This window comes from Belonocnema kinseyi, chromosome 1, assembly GCF_010883055.1.
Source record: "Belonocnema kinseyi isolate 2016_QV_RU_SX_M_011 chromosome 1, B_treatae_v1, whole genome shotgun sequence".
NCBI classification, from domain to species: Eukaryota; Metazoa; Arthropoda; class Insecta; order Hymenoptera; family Cynipidae; genus Belonocnema; species Belonocnema kinseyi.
In genome coordinates, this window is record NC_046657.1 from 179,678,370 (window position 1) to 179,698,721 (window position 20,352).

The following is a 20,352-nucleotide window of genomic DNA, read 5'->3' on the forward strand; positions in this document are numbered from 1 at the left end:
ATACGCCAATTAGCACAAATGGTAAGTTCCGACAGTGCCTACAAGTGTGCCTACTGGCCGCTAGATGTCAATACCGGTTTCATATGTATACACCTGGTAAACTTACCTTGGCAAACCGAAATAACCGAATGGACCCTCTCCAAAGTACCCGTAAAGACCCCGTTAAGTCCCCATTCGGTTGCTTTTTAAAAAACTCGAAAAGACAAAAAAATCAACTTTTAAATTGTTGAAAGTCGGATTCTACGTTAAAATTCCCTATAGAAGGTCACGGAATAATCGCAATAGTTTTTTTTTTGCTGCGTTTGAAGTGTAGCAGTCAACAGGCGTTATACGTCTTATACATTTTTTTAACTTTCTACCGTTGTGAAAAAAATATTGCGATTATTCCGTGACCTTTCATACAAAATTTTAACGTAAAATTCGAATTTCAACTATGTAAAAGATTATTTTGCTATTTTTTCGAGTTTTTTAAAAAGGAACCAAATGGGGACCCAATGGGGTCTTTACGGGTACATTGTAGAGGCCCCATTCGGTTCTTTCGGTGTGTCAGGGTAGAAAAGAACAAATTAATAGTTTTTCCATACATTGAAGGTTATAACAAATACCTTTTTAGAATTTATTTAAAATGTAACATTCAATTAGATTTCTTAGATGAACAGAAACTCAAAAAAATATTATTTCAAAGCACAAACATTAAAATAGAAAAGGGGAAAAATGCAACTGTGTATACAGACATACCCGTAAAAAATGCAATAAAAACTACATTAAGCAAATTAGTAGACCATTATATCTAAGAAATAGAGAACATGAAAGATGTTTTGATAATTATATACAAAATACAGCTTTGGCTAAAGATGATTATGAACACACACACATAATTTTGATTTTGATATTCATAAAGTTATTATTCTTGAATGTGGACCAAATTTAGACAAATACCTTCTTCCAACAATGATACATATTCAACGCGACAATAAAATTTGAACGTAGTCTTCAGCAATTTTTCTTTTATCTCCGTAGTGAGTGAACATCAACGAATAATAAGCACATTCAAATACAGTCATTTCCATTTTATTCTTTAACATATGTATTTTCCTTCTAGAAGAAGCCATGGAAAGGACCTGAAATACAGGTTGAAAATATATGTAGCTACAAACATTTGCACGGCATTGTTGGCATGTTCAATTTTCGGTGATTAAAAGTACTAATTGTTAGCGACAATTCAATTGAGAAATATAAACAAATCAAATAAATCGCTAGTGATCGAAGTAGACCCGTGATTGAAGTAGTGCCATGCTCCCCCACCTATACCCCTGCGCTCTTCCGTTTCTCCTCTCTTATCCTTATCTCCTCCTTTATTAATTTTTCTTTTTGTACCTCTAACTCATTTCTATCTTCTTTTTTCCCTATTAAATCATTTCTTATTTCCATCATGCTTCCTACAATTTCTTTGCCCTTTTTATTTGCTCTCTTAGCCTTTTGCACCTCCTAACTGCATACGGTTGATAGCCCTCCCCTCACTCAATCCGACCCACATTCATCTAGTCACATTTCTATCATCACGGCAACTTCTCATTGCCCCACGTTTTTCATAAACTCTCTATCCTTTCTTTCTAGACCAGCTTCATTCCAGTAATATACCTTCCATACGCATTCTCTCTGCGCTTTTCCACACAACGTCATTTCCTTTATCATCACCCCTTGCTTTCCTAATACTTTAGTGTCACCAGCTCTCCTTTCGCATCTTTCATTTTTAGTACTTGATTCACTTTTTTGACACATAATCTTAGACCCCTTATTACTATACGTCTCATGGCCCTTTTAGCCGTTGAGGAGTTGCGTATACGGCCATATATTCTAATGAGTTCCCGTCAGCAGGTCATTTTTAAAGTTGGAACTTCGACACATCGCTTTCCGAGAAAAACGCATCCAAAGTTGGTTTCGTTTGCTTCCGGAACATGAGTACAGTCCTAATATATTAAAGGTAGGTCCTATTATTATTCCCACTAAAATGAAAAAAATGACTTTGACCCTGAATTAAAAAAACGGAAAAATATCTCCTAAACGGGAACAGCTAATAAGTGCCCTTTTCATTTCTGTCCTAAAATTGGAAATTTCGCGTCTAATTTCTTTCTTTACTTTCGGCGCTCTTCCATCCTGCCTTTTTTATGTATCTTCATTAACTCTATAAGAATTTTGAAAATTTCTTAAAACAAAATTCCTTTTTCATCGGATCCCTAACCTCAGCTCTGTTCTCATAATTGTTCTCATAATTCTCTACAAAAATTTTTTCCCGGGGGCGATCTTATCATTTTCAGATTTTGTAAGCTTGATCCTATATCTATCTTGACTTTCCTACTTTCTCTCTCTCTCTCTCTCTCTCTCTCTCTCTCTCTCTCTCTCTTATATTAAATCCCTTAATCGATCCCAAGATCTTCGTCTTCAATCTCTCCTTTTCTAACGTCTTCCTTCACTTCTTTCTTCACCTCCTTTCTTTGTTCTCCCTTTTCGGTGCATTAAAGACTTCCTGCTCTGAATCCCCTTCTTCTTTGCTGTCATTCAGCATTTTAGCCATTCATCTGATTCAAACGATCCTACCTGAGCTTTCCCACTTTCTCTTGTTCTCCGTATCTATTGCTGCATCTACGAGTTGCGTGTTCTCCAACCACTGTGCCCTGCTACCGTGCCTTAGGTACCATTAAGCCCACTCCTGGCTTTTTACGTTCTTGTATGTTATTTCTACCTGACTCGACTTTCTCCCTTTATACCCTTACCTGTTGCCATTACTCGGCTGCCCTGCTCTCCTGACCCTGCCACAAACGCTAACCTAAAGTTAGCTTTACAATCCACTTTCATCAATCTAAACTTATTTTACATTTCACCATAAATATAAAAAAAATGTGTACCAAACATTCATTGCTACGTCACGCTTTCATGCTGGAAACGGACGTACACTTTATTTTTCTTGATCCTCAGGAATAACATTTAATTTCTCATTCGGAACTGCACAAATTAAAAATGGCGTTTATAGAATGAGCGATAGCGATAAATATATACAAAGAATGAAAACCCACTCTTGCGAAGTTACACAAGACGGAAATAACGGAAGCCCTACAAGTCTTAAAGCTTATTACTACAGGCATGCGAAAAGAAAAATGTTCGCAATTTCGTAAGGGATACAATCTCCTTGCGAATACTCTACCACATACTCAAACTGATATCAGCTGAACTATTGTCTTAGAAAAATCATTAGCTGTTTTCCCAAAAATGAAACTATTTTCTCAAACCTTCCAGTGACATTTGTCCTCTAATCTCAGATCTGTTATAATTTTTGGTTATACAGACCGCTTTGCTCCAGAAAGTCATTCAGTGGACCCCGATCCCATTATTAGAAAAAATGTACAGTATGAGATTGGCCTAGATTCTATTCTTCAATTCTGCAAAATCACGGAGTATCGAATAAAATTGTAACCTTTTCGGCCAAGATCGTATTAATAATCGTAAGAATTGATCACAATAAATGGGAGTATATCTCATTAACAATCGAGTCGCTGTTTTATCATTCACGAGAAACAACCCCTATCAAGTGTAAATCTAATTGCTGTGCATCATCAGTAGCGGACTGGCATGGGGGGCGCAGCCGGGGTTTCCTAGCTGCGGCTCTCTTGGTAGCCGCCCCCTAAGCCATGCCAAGGCGCCTAAAAAGATAATATTATTCAAACAAATAAATATATGTTAGATTGTACTGGAAATAGTGAAAAGAACATCCAATGATATCCACAATTTACAATTGTACTCCTATAAGTAATACCAATAAAGTAAAAAGTATCCTCTAATTTCTTTTCACCCATATTATTCCTAAGAAATTCCGTGATGCATGTTTTTGATTCTATTCAAGAAAATATATAAAAAATAAATTATTTATATTGAAACATTAAAATTGAAAGGAATATTCTTATAATGAACTCCATTACAAATTTTAAATGCATTTGTTTCCGATGCGACCCAAAATATATTTATTGATCAAAAATGTATAGGACAATCAAATGCATTTTTATGGGCGCCCGCTAACATACTTATTTTTTACATTTGCTAACTTTCGATGGCGCCTATACGTACCTTGAGGGAGTTTCCAGATCAACTTATTTATTTAAAAAGTATATATTTCGCTTGAAGATATGGCAGATTTTAATTCCAAAAAGTGTATCTCGGGATTTATATTAGATATCTACATATATAATTAAAAATTTGTCATAAGGACAACCGCAGGATTTCGCCGGGAGCGGGTGCTAATCTGAAAAATTGCACACGCCTTCAGCGAAATCGCGGTAAAATTTCAGCCACAACCACGTCTCACAACCGTGAGATAGGTGGTTACAGTCTGTAAAGGAATCAATACGACGATCCAGCAAAAGCCTCGTGCACCCTAAGAACACGAAGTGACCCAAGGACAACCGCCTTCTGCATTTTTCCCGCAAGTGTTCTAGCATATTGTATACACGCAGGGATGCTTTTTAGGCCATTAGCAAGTGAAAGCTTGCACCTCCAAGAGCGCCTATGATAAGGACGATCAGTTTAACAGAATATTCCGGGTACAATCGTTGCAACTACCTTATAAGGTCTCCATACCTCTCTTTCTTTTCATTCTCCTTGGCTATGATGTTTTTATCAGCTTGTGCCGAAAATTCGATAATGAACATGGTTCGCTTCTCGAAGTCAACAAGAACCATGCCAGGCCTCGAGTGAGCAACAGAAACAATTGTCGAGAATATAAAGTTCCGGTATATGCGGCACTTCCCATTCTCGACAATTGACTCAATTTCCCTAGGAGCATTTAGAGGAGCGATATTAAGATGAATGCCGTAGGTGTGACAGAGATGGTAATAAAGTGCCGCATTGTGCCTTTGAATGTAGGTCGTTCCCGCGTGAGTTGGACAACTAGATAGTATGTGAGCTAAATGCTCGGGGTGTGCACGGCACGCTCTGCAGCTATCATCGGGAATGTCTTGGTTCAAAATGTGGCGACGGTATGTTTAGGTGGGAATGAAACCGTCTTGGCATGCGAAAATGAAACCCTCTGTACCAGACTTCAATCCGGGCGATTTAAGGAATGCAAACGTTAGCTCACAAGACATTGACAGATCCTTCACATTACCGTGGAAGATACCGTGCATCCTCTTATCGAGGAGCTGTTCACGAAAGTTTTTCTCTTGTGCTTTCTTAATCCAAGCTTTCAGAAGTGAGTACTCGAGATAGATAAGATTTGATGCATTTTGCTCACCTCTAATACAGAAGTCAAGTCCGAGTGTTTCAGCAGCCTCCTCCGCTGCTTTGTACAGAAATGCTCCTTTGCCCACTTCTTCGTGATTCCTGACCATTTTAAGAAGAGGGTCTCTTCCATTTGCAACTCTATGTGCTGTTCCCAGAATAATCCTGTTGTGAAGACATTCAAGACTCAATATTCCGCGACCCCCTTGACGGCGTGAGATGTACAGTCGCGGAACGGAAGACTTAAGATGCAAGCTTTTGTTCATGTGAATAACCTTTCTTGTCCCGATATCAAGAGATCTGAGCTCGTTCTTCGTCCATGGAACCACTCTAAATGAATAGAGTAGTACTGGGACGGCAGATGACAGATTTGTTCTTCCGAACTGTCGGCGAGGAACAAAGTAACTGCAACGAACATGCTTGCCGTCCCAGTACTACTCTATTCATTTAGAGTAGTTCCATGGACGAAGAACGAGCTCAGATCTCTTGATATCGGGACAAGAAAGGTTATTCACATGAACAAAAGCTTGCATCTTAAGTCTTCCGTTCCGCGACTGTACATCTCACGCCGTCAAGGGGGTCGCGGAATATTGAGTCTTGAATGTCTTCACAACAGGATTATTCTGGGAACAGCACATAGAGTTGCAAATGGAAGAGACCCTCTTCTTAAAATGGTCAGGAATCACGAAGAAGTGGGCAAAGGAGCATTTCTGTACAAAGCAGCGGAGAAGGCTGCTGAAACACTCGGGCTTGACTTCAGTATTGGGGGTGAGCAAATTGCATCAAATCTTATCTATCTCGAGTACTCACTTCTGAAAGCCCGGATTAAGAAAGCACAAGAGAAAAACTTTCGTTAACAGCTCCTCGATAAGAGGGTGCACGGTATCTTCCACAGAAATGTGAAGGACCAGTCAATGTCTTGTGAGCTGACGTTTGCTTTCCTTAAATCGCCCGGACTGAGGTTTGGTACAGAGGGTTTCATTTTTGCATGCCAAGACGGTGTCATTTCCACCTTAACATACCGTCGCCACATTTTGAGCCAAGACATTCCCGATGATAGCTGCAGGGCGTGCCACGCACACCCCAAGCATTTAGCTCACATACTATCTAGTTGTCCAACTCACGCGGGAACGACCTACATTCAAAGGCACAATGCGGTACTAAGAGTGCTTTATTACCATCGCTGTCATTCCTACGGCAATAACCTTAATATCGCTCCTCTAAATGCTCCTAGGGAAATTGAGTCAATTGTCGAGAATGGGAAGTGCCGCATATACTGGAACTTAACATTCTCGACAATTGTTTCTATTGCTCACTCGAGGCCTGATATAGTTCTTCTTGACTTCGAGAAGCGAACCATGTTCGTTATCGAATTTTCGGCACCAGTTGACAAAAACATCATAACCAAGGAGAATGAAAAGAAAGAGAGGTATCGAGACAATCGTCAACAATGTGCTAGAACGCTTGCGGGAAAATTTCAGAAGGCGGTTGTCCTTGGGTCGCTCCGTGTTCTTAGGGTGCACGAGGCTTTTGCTGGATCGTCGTACTGATTGCTTTACAGACTGTAACAAGCTATCTCACGGTTGTGAGACGTGGTTGTGGCTGAAATTTTACCGCGATTTCGCTGGAAGCGGGTGCAATTTTCCAGATTAGCACCCGTTCCCGGCAACGGACTATAATACTAGTCGCTCTGTGATTTGCGGGCCTTTTTCACGGAACGCGACTCTCATTGGGCGGGCAGTTTGTCGTTTGGGCTTTTTGTCACGGATCCCTAGATTATTATAATATTAGCTAAATTAGCCTCAGCGGACATTGGAAGTAATGATAAATACAGACGGTTGTCGGGAGATTTTGGCGTGTTCGGCTTGACCTACTTCTCCGAGATTCTAGGCGCGATTCAGGCGATGTGTTGAATTTGAAAGATGGGAGAAGGGCGGAGAGAATGGGAGCAGTTATTTTCAAATTGATCTTGTATGTTGATCTTCAACACATGAGAGAGTTCATTTGTTTAATGTCAACAGACAAAACAAGTGTTTCGCGTCGCTTCGAGGATCAGACCGTTTGTACTCGTAACTTTACTAGATGCTCCAAATATTTTAATTAATTACACAATTTGTTTGAGAATTACAACACCATTTATAATTCCTAATCTGCAAAGTGTTCTTAGGCACAGTAACAAAGAAACCTTTTATTAAAAGAAAATATCATCTCTTTACTTCACAAAATAGCCTACCCGAGGAAAATTAGCATAGGCTTCCAGATGAGATCGATACAGAAAACCGAAAGGAAAATAACGCTTAGAATTACACCGTCCTCTGCACTGAAAAAAATTGTACTTAAATCAAGCCTATGTTACTTGATTCAAGTCAATCGCAGGTACGAATGGGGACGATAGAACATGAGTTTGTTCCAAATAAATAAACACTTGCTTCCGTATGCTTGGAACAACCGTACATTTTCTTGATCTGAGAAAATGTATTCTTAGATAGAATATCGCATTTTCTTATTCTAAAACTTTATTGTGTTACTTCATATAGAGATGTATTCGAATGCAGAACATAGTTCACTTCCAAGAAAACATTTCTGATACACTTCAATAATATATTTTCTTAATATAAAATATGTAAAAAAGCGAAGTATGTTTCACTTCTTTAACAAGGGACTTAACACTTGTTGTTTCTAAATATTTAAAATGCTTAAAAACGTCCCAAACATAATGAATAATAATGAAAAGTTGCATGTACAAAAATTCTTTAATAATATCAATGACAAAACATAATGTTCTGCTAAACAAGAATTTACATAAACCACAAAGTTTTTAATTTATCGAATTCTTTCATCACACATTGTTTACTAAGATTTGAATATGAAATTGCTTTCCTGAAACAACAATTTAAAATATGCAAAAAAAAATTGCACTTCACTTATTTTACAAAGGGCTCAATACTTTTTTCTTTAAAAATGTTATCCGCTTTAAAACGATCGAAAGCTTATAAAAAATGAAAAACTTTTGAGTTGAAAAACGCTTCAATAACCTCAGTGACAAATAAATATTTTCTGATTTTTAAAAACCTCTGTAAAACGCACAGTTTTCGATTTATTTAATCCTTTTATAGTACTTTTTAATTCAGTTTTTAGTTTAAAATAAAAATTCCAAACAAAAATAATTTAAAATATGTAAAAAGAATTGATCGCTAGTTTAAATATTACCCATTTAAAAAAGTGCTCGATATTTTATTTTTATTTCAATTATAATATACTTCGAAATCAAAAGAAAAAAGAATTCTGTAAAGAAACGTTTGGTGCACGAACTTGCAGGTTAAAAGTGATAGGGTCTCATGGTGGTCGTATGAAAAATATTTATTTGCTTCCTCCTTGCATTCTCAATTATTTTATTTGAAAAAATTCTAATTGTTAATTTTCTAATTATTCTTTTATAAAATGAAATGTATTCTTAATAAACTTTTTAAAAATCTTATTGAATTATTTTTCTTTAAATATTTTGCTTTATAAACGCATAACATTTTTCTTAATTATCAAGAAAATGTGATAATTGTATTTTTAAGCATTTTTTAAAGCTTATAACTTTGTTTTATGCTGTCATATATTTATTTTTTATTATTTACAAAAATGTTTCACTGTTAAAAAATTCGAAATGATTTAATTTTAAGTAGATTAATCCATACAAATAATCAGCGAAAAAAATTGCAGACGCAGTACATTCATAACCTTTTAATAATTTCAGGAATGAAATTACTTTTGAGTCTTGCACAATTATTTGAAAATTAATAACACTTTTTTTAAATATATTTGAAAATTTTTAATTCTTACCCATAAAAACTTACCGACGCAATAAACTTATAATTTTTAAATAGTTTTATGAGTGATTTGATTTGTGTGTCAGCGTACAGTTTGTAGTTTATCAAAGTTGCAAATTCCTATCTACATTTGCATAAATAAAACTGATTATGTGTACCACTGTTTTTGAATTTCATAAATATTATTGAATTTCAAAATAATAATCAGCGGCGAAGAGAACCAACTTCATACCATGTCAACTTAATAAGATACTTTTGCAGTAAGAGGTAAATTAATTTAGATCAATATATTAATTTTCATAATATGTGTGCGATGTCTATTGTCTATTGTTGTGTTTCAATTAAAATAGTAGTCAAAATAAGTATATGAATTCACTTAGGTCAAGAATTTTGTTAGAGTTTTAGTTACTTATCAAGAGAATATAATATTCTTAATTCAATATTTTAATAAACTTCACGCAAATAAGTAAAATGAAACAAATTAACTCAATAATTTTTTGCTTAGAGTAAATACATTCTTACTTCAAATAGTTGTCCTGATTCTATTATTTTCTTCATTCAAGAAAATCGGTCCCTTGTAAAAAGAAAATACTTGCTTCTTTCAAGTAAAATAGGCCAAGTAAATTAGCCTACTTAAGTCAATGCAAATTTTTTTTCAGTGTAGATACAGGTAGCAAAATAGAGGCTTAGGAAATATTATTTTGAGCTGGCATATATTGTTTGACGGTAAAAGCAAACTCATTTCTAATAGCTGCCTGACTGCAATTTAGGAGGGAAGAAAATGGACGCAGATATCTAAGAAAGATATTTTTTTCGATGCCTGTATTTTTAGATTGAATATCCCAAAAGTTACAAAAGTTTCAAACGTTAAGTATCCACTATGCTTAGATTTTCGAAAGTTAAATGTCGTAGCCAAATATACTCCGAGAATTGATTATGGTCGGCCTTACAGCAAGATTCCGTTGCACGGGGCGGGAATTTCTCTCGGCCGCGTGGAAAATCCAGAAATTTCGAGAGTACCTAGAAGAGTTCCACTTTAAAGACATAACCGATCATTGCCGTCTGCGATGGTTGAACAATCTGCAGAAACCTACCAGTAGGCTCGCACGATGGCCTCGAGATTCTCCATCGGCAGGGTGCCTTGCACCACTTCTTCGACGTGATAGAGAAGTAGACCGAGGAAGACGGGTGGATTTTCTAAATCTGGAAATTTGACGAGCTTGATGGGGTCAGCGCGTGATCGAGCAACTGTGGAGTGCTCCGGAGCCCTTAAGTAGCCTATACCGATTATGGTACCGAATTCTCAAATAAGTAGATAAAATAAATGTGCAAAAGCTATAGAATAGTAAACACCACGAATACGGTTCAAAATACTCAATCGTGTCCTTGATACCGGTTGAGTACATTAAAGCTCTTCGTGCATTTTCACAAAGAACTTGTTCTTAATTTGTTTTTTATTGAGTTACGTAAAAAGTAAATGAGATATGTAACTTCTAAAAACGAATGTATAGCGTTATTAAACCGAACCGCTCAATTATAAAGATGTGTCATAATCAAATTTTAGGTAACTGAATCAATTTCCTGATATAAATTTAAAAAATGAATAGAGAGTTTATGAAAATCTTTTTATATTTGATAATGCAAATATTAACATATTTTCATAAACTCTACAAAATCTGTATTTGAGTGCATGCGAAATTACAGGAACTTTGAACTGGGGTTGAAGATATTGACCGACGCTTTTACTATTTTGGATAATCTTTTCGTCATTATCTAATGAAACTAATGCAGCCTATTAAAATTTAATTTATTGTTAGGCTACTGAATTTTTTTGTTGAGCTTGCTCTAATCTTCTAACAAAGGGAAAGTAGCATTAAAAAATAAAATAAAGTTAAGGTCAAACCATGTGTCAAAAGTTAAACTAAAATCATACCTTGTAATTTGACAAATCACTGACGAATTTGGTGACTTTGCTTGCTGACCAGCCACTTTCGGTTATGTTTCTTAGAGTTAATGTGAATCCTACGCTCGGTGCACCTCTTCTAACCGATATTTCTTTTGCATAAAACGGGTCAAAGGGTTCCAAATTGTATTTCGCTAGTCCCGTTTTAAAGAAAGGACGAATTGCATTCAGTCCTTCTCGTACGCAGGCATCAAATCCAGAAATAGTCGGATGGCAATTTTTGAAATGATCCGCTAAAAAAGGGTGAGAAACTTAATTATTTTACTGTGTCTGTATTTTTAAGCATTTGAAGGCACATATGTTTAATTCTAGTACGTGCCAAGTTAGGTTTTAGCAGGAATTAAGGTTAGAATCCGAATTGTGTCGTCACGCTCGGCTGTCCAGCGTGATTAATTATTATATTTAAAATGAGACTCTATCCCATATATGTTTGTCTATTTTACTTTAATTGCATTTATATGAGAAATTCATTCAAAAGCCGAGAAACCTATAAAGACATAATACATTCATAAATGGAGTAAAGTACATTATGTATCATAACAAACACTTGTATGTAGCACCACAATGAAAAAATGTGGAAATAACATATCTTATTCGAATAATATACATTAAAAGTAAATGTGGACTTTAATCTCAACGGAAGAAAAAAATTTTTAAACACATCAATAAATTTGGTCGTTTTTCATGTACAGCTTCTTGAGCGATGCCACGGCGGCCAGATTTCTGGTCCACTTCTTCGATACAAGAGGCAGCCAAACTTATACTCGTATCAAAAGAGTATCATATGATAATGGAGAATGGGACTTATTCTACTTGGGTTACGCTTTTAGTCCTTATAATTGACAAGCATATGCCAATTCGAAAAAAGTAAAAAAATTAAAACGTGGTAATATCTTCTGTTCTTTCCTTGGATTTACATTTTTTTCAAGTATTCTACGGATTCTAAAACCATATCAACCGTGTTTAATTGAATTATGTATTAACGTGAAAAAAAGGTTTGCTCAAGTTAAATGAACACATTTTGGGAAAGACATATGAAGGATTGTAATTATAGTGCCTATATAAATCTGTGATCAAAGATTGTAAAAACTTGTCCTCGTAAAGTGTATAGCAGCTAATTATTATTTAATCAAATACAAATTTAATAAAACATATAGATATATAATAATAATAATAATAATAATAATAATAATTTTGTAATCATTCTTAATCTAGTACTAGGAATAGAGTTGTGAGAAAAATAATTGAAATCATATTACTTTGTTTTTATTAGTAATAATACGTCTTTTTAAAATATATTCGCATTTTAACAAAACTCTTGCGCAAATATTTTTAATTTTAAAGGAATTCAAATGATTTTCTTATCTATGATATGTGAGTGCTTTCTATGTCGAAAATATATATAAATCATAATTCTGGATGAACAATGAGTTTCAAGCAAATTTATTATAGTGGTTAATATTAAGAAATAAAAAGTCATCAGTGATGAAGATTCAATCGTGCATTTTTTTTAAGAAGTTAGGGATTCACAATAGAGCTCCCTTCCATTATTTCTTCCTAAATTGTCGCATGACAAGGACCATCCAAAAGCTTGCAAAAGTACCCTACCTCACCTGCACATTCGTACCTTCGAGTCGATCACACTCACAATTCTCATGGCAGTTCTTTACTACTTCTTGTATACACACTCATAATTTTGATTGGATATTAACGGACGCCGTTGTCCACATACCCAACTTCTTATAACTAAAAGCCGCTTTAGAACCCTTATAGGTGACCTGGAATGATGTTTCTGTCCGCCAATGGATAGACGCTAATGAATGAGCGGATAAACTGGCAAAAGTGGGAATAGAGCAGGTTTCCATACAAGAAAAAAGCACCTTCCAGAAAGAAAGTTTTAATTTTCGTCATAAGTATTCTATACCCACCTTAGGTAGACAGCGAAGACAGCGATGTCGAAGATATTCATGTACTTGATCCGATGGATTTAAAAAGTCATTGAACACGTTTAATAAATCCCTAGCAGAGCACTATACCTAGTTCTGGGATAATGCAGGCATTGATTCCGTTATTCAGATTCCTTGCACTTATGTTTATGAAAGAGAAAATGCTGAAGACCGTTTGGAGGAATTGAAAAAGCAAAGTCCCTGCGGTGAATTGGATTATGACAAATTCCCGCTCAAAGTGAACGGGTTCCTAAAGGAGTTCGAAGAACATCAAAAATCACTAAACGAGGTCTTCAACCTGCTTAAACAAGATCAATCAGTGTGCTATACAACCTTAGACTGTGGCAAGGTCGTAGCACCTCAGAGACGAAATACTGTGTGTATGACAGGCGTTCCCGAAGAAATTAGTTCTCCTCAAATAAAGGATCCTATATCACAGCCAACACTATTTACAATTCTCTTGCCTTCCGCAGCACCATTAGCGTGGTCAACGCACTGTGCTGAGACAACGAACGGGGTGGAAGAGCACAGTATAATAGGAGGAAAAGAAGATTATCAGCCACGAAATAATATTTCAAACCTGCGTAAGAGATGAAATTACCCTGACGGGTTTTAAGACTGAACCTTGAGGTAGCCTATATAGATCAACCTACATTTCAGAACAGAAAAGAAGGATCCTCAGAAACCCGTTAGAGCCAAAAGAAGATTCTAACGTAAACCGTCAATGGAAAGAGCCATTAACCATTAACTTATCGCCACGACAATTCTGCCAATTTTATTTGAGCGAACCTACGAATTCGATTGCCAAGCTCCTGGCGACTTCCTAACGTCTTGATCTACAAGACCTCCAGGAAAGCCGACCTAGGCAGGGACAAATTCTGGTCACTCCTAACGATCGATACAAGTCATATATTATCGTTGTCAAACAATACATTTGCATGAAATAGACTTTGAGAACGTGATTTCTGGACTACGGAGCCTTTATTTCGCTCTAGAAAAAAAAGAAAGCATGGCGTATAACAAATTCAAGAGACTTTCTCGGTTCGCTGCCCTAAGATAAAAAGTTAGAAACCTTGGCCCTTATGTTTCGAGGTGTTAATGTCCAGAGCACACTTTTTCATGGTAGAATTGAAGTGCCCCCAAAGAAATTCAGACCAGAAATAATAAAGCAATGTCACGAAAGTCTAGTATGAGGGCAACAGGGTGTGACAAAACGTATGAACGTGTTCGCGGACGATTCACATGGCCTGGCATGCGGGACCAAATAAACAACAACATATGAAATTGTGGTAGTTATTTGGAGAATAAACGCTTGCGAGCACGCTTACACGAGTTTGTAGTGTTTACGCATGTACCATATGACATATTTGGCATGTTTTTTTTTAATTTCACGCTTCACAGGGATATTACTCAATGTTAATGTTATGTTTATATCAGTAGCAAATAATAATTAAAACATAAACTTGTAACTAAAAAATACACCAAAGTTACATTAACTTTACTCTGTAGCAGAAAAGTAACATTAAATTCCTCGCACTTCACCTTCACCATAAAACAGCTACGTAAAATGCATAAGCTTCTAATATTTTATATACTTTTAAATATGTATTGTTTAAGGATTGATATTTTCACTCAGATCTTCATCTTTAAGAGCACATAAATCACAATTTTCAATTTTTTCAATTTTGCAGATGTGTACGGGCACTTTTATTCCCTCGTTGGCCGGTTAGAAATTAATTTTTGACGCACTAAAAAGGAGTTTTCAACAAAATACTTAAACCATCCATAAAAAAGATGAATTTTCAACCAAGAATTTTCGTTTTTCTAACAAAAATACGAATTTTTAACAAATGATATAAGTATATTTTGACCTCGAATAAATTAATTTTTAACTGAAGGGATTTTAACAAAATAGTTGAATTCTCAATCAAAAAGGTTAATTTTTAATAAAAAAATATTAACTTTAAAATAAAAACTTAATTTTTAACCAAACATTGCACAGTTCAGCTTTTAGTTAAAAAATTAATTGTGAACCAAAAAAAGTGTAATTTAAAAATAAATAAATAAATTCTCTACCCAAAAAGATGGATTTTTGACCAAATCGTAAAATCTTTAATAAAAAAAGATTTTCAATCAAAAGGATTACTTTCTTTGAAAAAAATGTTTAAAAAAATCCTTGAGTTATTAACTAAAAAAGGTAGATTTTCAAACCAAAATGGTATAATCGAACTTCCTTGTACAGAAATTTTTTTTTGACCATTTAAAAAGGAGCTTCTAACCATAGAATTAAATCCTCAATGAAAAAGATACAATTTCAAACAATAATATTATTTTTCTGCAAGAAGTAGACGACATCGATCGATAGTCAAAAATTATTAGTCTTTTATGAGGAAGTTTCTGAGTATTCAATTTTGAGAGGTCGTTTGCATTGTTTTTTATTCGGAAATTTTTCAGGAATAATGTGGTTGAAAGAAAATAAGTTTGAATTTTGAAAGAAAAAAAAAGTTAAAACAGTTAAACATTCTTTCCATGTAAAAAATATTTTTAGCAAATCTTTGTAGTACATTATGCGGCTAGAGCGCAGAAGGCTATAAGATTGGTTTCGCTCCTTGTGCTGGCTCACGAATCACAGTTTTGAACTATCCACTCTATCGACATTGGAAATCAATACTTAAAAATAATGGTAATGGAACTTTTCAACCCCAAAAATATGGAATAGGAGATGATATTATATACGATATCACAATATTAGGCTATTTAATACCTGCGATTCCCGGAATTGAAGTTTTTCACCCCAAAATAATATAATTTATGTATTAAATGTTTATCGCAACGGTGCGTCATTGAAAATTTCCAAGATCTGCAACCACCCCCGTGATATTATAACGATTTCCGGTAAACAAAATTCCATTCTGATGACGTCATCGTCGATTCCTGAAATCTTGATCTATGTGAACTAAATTAATTAAACATTCTCATTTAATAATTGCCGACAGGGGCGTCATATTTCATATACATATTGTTAAACAATTTCGGGGGTAAAAAATTCTATTCTGATGACGTCATCATGATTCCTGAAATCCTTAACTACAGTGTTGTCGTGTTTCACCAATCTTGAAAGAATGAAAAAAAAGTGATTTCAATTTACATAGAATTCTGAGAATTGTTTTCTTTCAAAATGGTATCATGTTTCAGGTATTACTGAGAAAATAAGGCATTATATCGTGGGATTTTTTTATGCAGGTTCGAATACGTTTCTCGGTAAACAAAATTCCATTCTGATGACGTCATAGTTGAATCCTGGAATCCTTATCTATTTGAACTTAATTAATTAAACGTTATCCTTTGACATTTGCCGACAGGGGCGTCATATTTCATATAATGCTAAACAATTTCTACTTTTTTGGCGACAGTGCTGCCGTATTTCACCAATATTGGTACTATATAAGCGGTACACTCCCCGTTTTTTATCATTGTGTTAGTAAAAAACCACCGAGTAGGTTTTAAGTATAAAACGCTCCAAGATCTATATCAAAGTACAATTTTTTCGGTGATTCCATCAGTTAATAACAAGACTCACATAATTTCAAATAACTTTTAAATCTGAGTAATGTTTCTATAAGTATCATCAGTTAATAACAAGACTTACATAACCTTTAAATAACTTGAGATCTACGCAGTGTTTCTACAAGTTTCGTCAGTTGATAACAGGACTTACATAACCTCAAATAACTGAAAATCTACACAGTGTTTCTATAAGTGTTCGCTCATTCCATTTAAAGTTTCAAATGGATTTCGAAAAATGTAAAAAAGTTCTACAAATCATGAAGATGGGATATCAACTTGTCTTGAGAAGCAACCCCCAGCAGCTGATGAGATTAGATTGTGGACGAGGGCGAGGACTAAAAACATCCGGATATTTAACAAAATATTGAGGAAGAACATTCTGCTGTCCGTGGGTGATAAACATGGGATTATGACGTTAATTGGTAATCTGAAGACTGCAAGCAGAAAATTCAAGTTATACATCAGGCTCGTTCTTCGAGATTAATATTTAGTACCGTCTCCTGCCATCAGATTTCGCCACTTTTCAGAGCAAGAGAAACTTGCTCACTGTCGTTGTGCCCGCTCCGTGGCTGCCTCGATCTCATTACGTTTCTTGGCCTCAGACTAGCCACACGTGTCTATGTAGTGCGCGATTGTTACGTTAGAATTTTCTTTTTATTCGGTCGTTGTGTTTTGATTTTCCTTTAGGTCTTATAGTTCTGTTTCTCATCGGTTTGTTTCAACATGGGGGGAAACGCACCCTCGAGGATCTTTGCGACGGGAGGGTGATAAACTTAATCTAACGCACTGGTAGTTAACGAAGCGATTCGACTTAACATGAATAATACCGCACGCATACGAGATAAACATTTTAAAAACCCACATACAGCTATCGCCATGGGGTTAGCGTCAGTGGCAGGAGTCCTTTTCGAACTGATCAAAGTGAAGAACGACCCGGAGGGGGAGCGTATCGAACCGGAAGTAATTTTGCAACAACTCGGCAACGCGACGAAGCTCCTAGCTCACGCTCTTCACACGACTGATAAAGCGAGAAAGGCATTTATAGCTGGAAGTTATGACGCACAACTAAAGGAGTGTAAAGGAGTGGAAGACACTTGACAAAGCGGCGAAAGACTTGCGGTTGCATAAAAAAGACTCAATAACTTCAAATCATTTAAACTTCAAAAGGTCATCGGGAAACCAGGGGACGAGCTCGACGAAACAGAAAAGATATTTCCACAGCAACTTCGCCCCCAAGAAATACAAGCAGAATCACCTCTCGAGCCGCGATCGTCAGAACTACGTGCAACAACAACCCATGATGTCACGACAACTCAAGACTACGCTCGTCCAGAGGGAGACCTAGGCATAGAGGTAGAGTACGCACGCAGATTGAATTTCTTTATTGAGAACTGAAAACTCCAGAATTTAATGAGAATTAGTCGCTTGAGGTAAAAACTTCAATTGAAAGGTTAGCTAGCATCGGGACTATAGTAACATGCGAACCTGCAGATGGAAAATTTATCTCCCCTTATTTTTTAAGACAAAAATCGGAGAGTAGTTTCAGATTTATTTTAAATTTAAAGAAACTTAATGAATTCATTGAAGTTGAACATTTCAAACTAGAAAATTTAATGTTAGCTGCCAGTTTGTTGAAACCTCACGATTTTCAAGCTAAAATAGATTTTAAAGATGCTTACCTCTTACTAGCAATACATCCGGAATTCAGGAAATATTTGTGCTTTATTTACAATGGTCTGCTCTGGGAATTCACATATTTACGCTTTGTTTTGTGTATATGTCCATAAGTATTTACAAAAGTTATGAAACCGGTCATTGAAACTTTAAGATCAAACGACATCACGGTAATCTGCTATTTAAATGATATGCTGTTTTTAGCGGAGTCAAAAGAAAAATGTTTAGACAATGTGAATCAAAATATCAAATTGACAGAAGCGCTAGGGTTTATCATAAATTTAAAAAACAGTATTCTAGACCCAGACAACATTTGCATGTTTTTAGGTTTCGAGATAGATTAAAAAAAAATTAGAATAAATCTACGGGAAAGAAACTGTAAATATTTATGGAATTGGCCGCAGAATTAGTTGACAAAAATAAGTGTAAAATCAAATACATGAAAAGCGTAACAGAGGTTCTCAGTGTGGCTTGCCCATGGGTGAAATATGGTTGGCTTTATCATAAGAATCTAGAAAGAGACATATACATATCTTTAAAGAAACACATAGGAAACATGAATGCGGTTATGCATCATTTGCGCGAATCCATACGCGATCTGAACACAGAGGGCATGTTAATTTTGTCTGACTTTTTCTCAATTTCGCAACGTATTTCGCAAAATTTAGGGTCACCATCATCAAGGCGTGGCCCTTTGAAAACCTGGTATACCTCAAGAATTCTTCTATTATGTCAGAATTGTTAGTAAAAATAATTCGCAAACGATGCTAACCGTTCAAATGATGTCATCTGTTACCTGCTGATTTCTATCTTTCGTAAAATTCATACTTGTCGTGAAAATAATCGTTGCAAGAAATTTTTTGATTTTTCAACATTTCATTGATCCGAGGATCCCGCAAAACCCCGGATATTCGACAAGTTTTCTTTCTTTCGTTCGCAAATCCTTCAGAAAAAATATATATTGAGTCAGTGCCGAACCTATGAAAGAAATAATTCAAAGTCGGATTCAGCCAACACCCTTAAAGTCTGTTAAATTTTTTGAAATCTTCGGAAATTTGTGGAAATCCTTTAAAATCTATTAAATTTCTGAAAATATATATAGAATTTTTTTTAATCTTTTAAAGTATCTTGAAATATTTTTGTACTTATTTTAAATCTTGTTAAATCACATGAAACATACAATAATAATTTGTAATATTTCTAAAATCTAAAATCTTAGTACATATATTAATATAAGTGTAGCAATATTTTTTACAGAATAGATCACAAAAATTTACAGACGGTCTTGTACAGCTGTAGGTTATATTTCAGATTTTTTTCATACTTCAAGCTAGGCTAGCCGAGAGGCTTTAGACGTTCGGAATGCGAAACTTTTAGGGTTCGAATCCGCGGCGAGTAAAAGCTTTCATAGCGTTCGATTATAAATGGTGTAGTGATTGTGGTATTGTAAATAATTGTGTGCTTAAATATGTGAACAAATATTAGAGTATAATAGTAATAATGTAATAATACAAAATATTAATTTTTTGTGGCGAAAAATCGGTTTTAATTTTATAGAACTGTCCTCTATAGTTTTGTTAATTTGTTGTAAAATAATTTTATTCTGTACAGAAAGGTAGAGTGTGGAGCCTAAAATTAGAAACAAAAACTTAGCTTCTTTTTTGACGCCCCAAATGGAAGATTTGGAAATTTGTGCCCATAAGAGCTCTAAAGCAGAGGCAAAAATCGTATGGAAATATCCTCTACTTTTAGTCCGAGATCCCACTGCATTTTTTCGAAGGTGAGAACTGATCGTGATAAAAGTTAGTGTAAATGAAAGCTGACACGTAGGCGATTAAGAAACTGCCCGCATGCCAGTTCCAAGTCGGTCATAGGTGCGATAAAATTGGACTTTTATCGGCAAATTTAATCAATAATCACCTGGTATGTCTGATCGCAATGAAATCTGTATCACATTGTAGGGGGCGATTAGTGCTTTCAGAAAATGTGTGCATGACACCCTCCACCTGCTCAGGAACCCCTGGCCGACAGGCCTAAAGGGCGTGATTGCAGGTAACTTTCAGGGTATGCTAAGGAACGCGATAAGACAAAAACTAAATAAAAGGTGAAAGCCTTC

At 35.5% G+C, this 20,352-nt stretch overlaps 1 protein-coding gene across 1 annotated transcript in view; it reads right to left on the reverse strand.

Annotated features, from left to right (window-relative positions):
* Positions 1-20,352, reverse strand: part of LOC117169321 — a 136,071-nt gene that overhangs the window by 49,143 nt on the left and 66,576 nt on the right. The window contains exon 2 of the mRNA XM_033355648.1: positions 11,020-11,282. Within this exon, the coding sequence (XP_033211539.1) occupies positions 11,020-11,282 (263 nt within the window). The remainder of the gene's footprint in view (positions 1-11,019; positions 11,283-20,352) is intronic.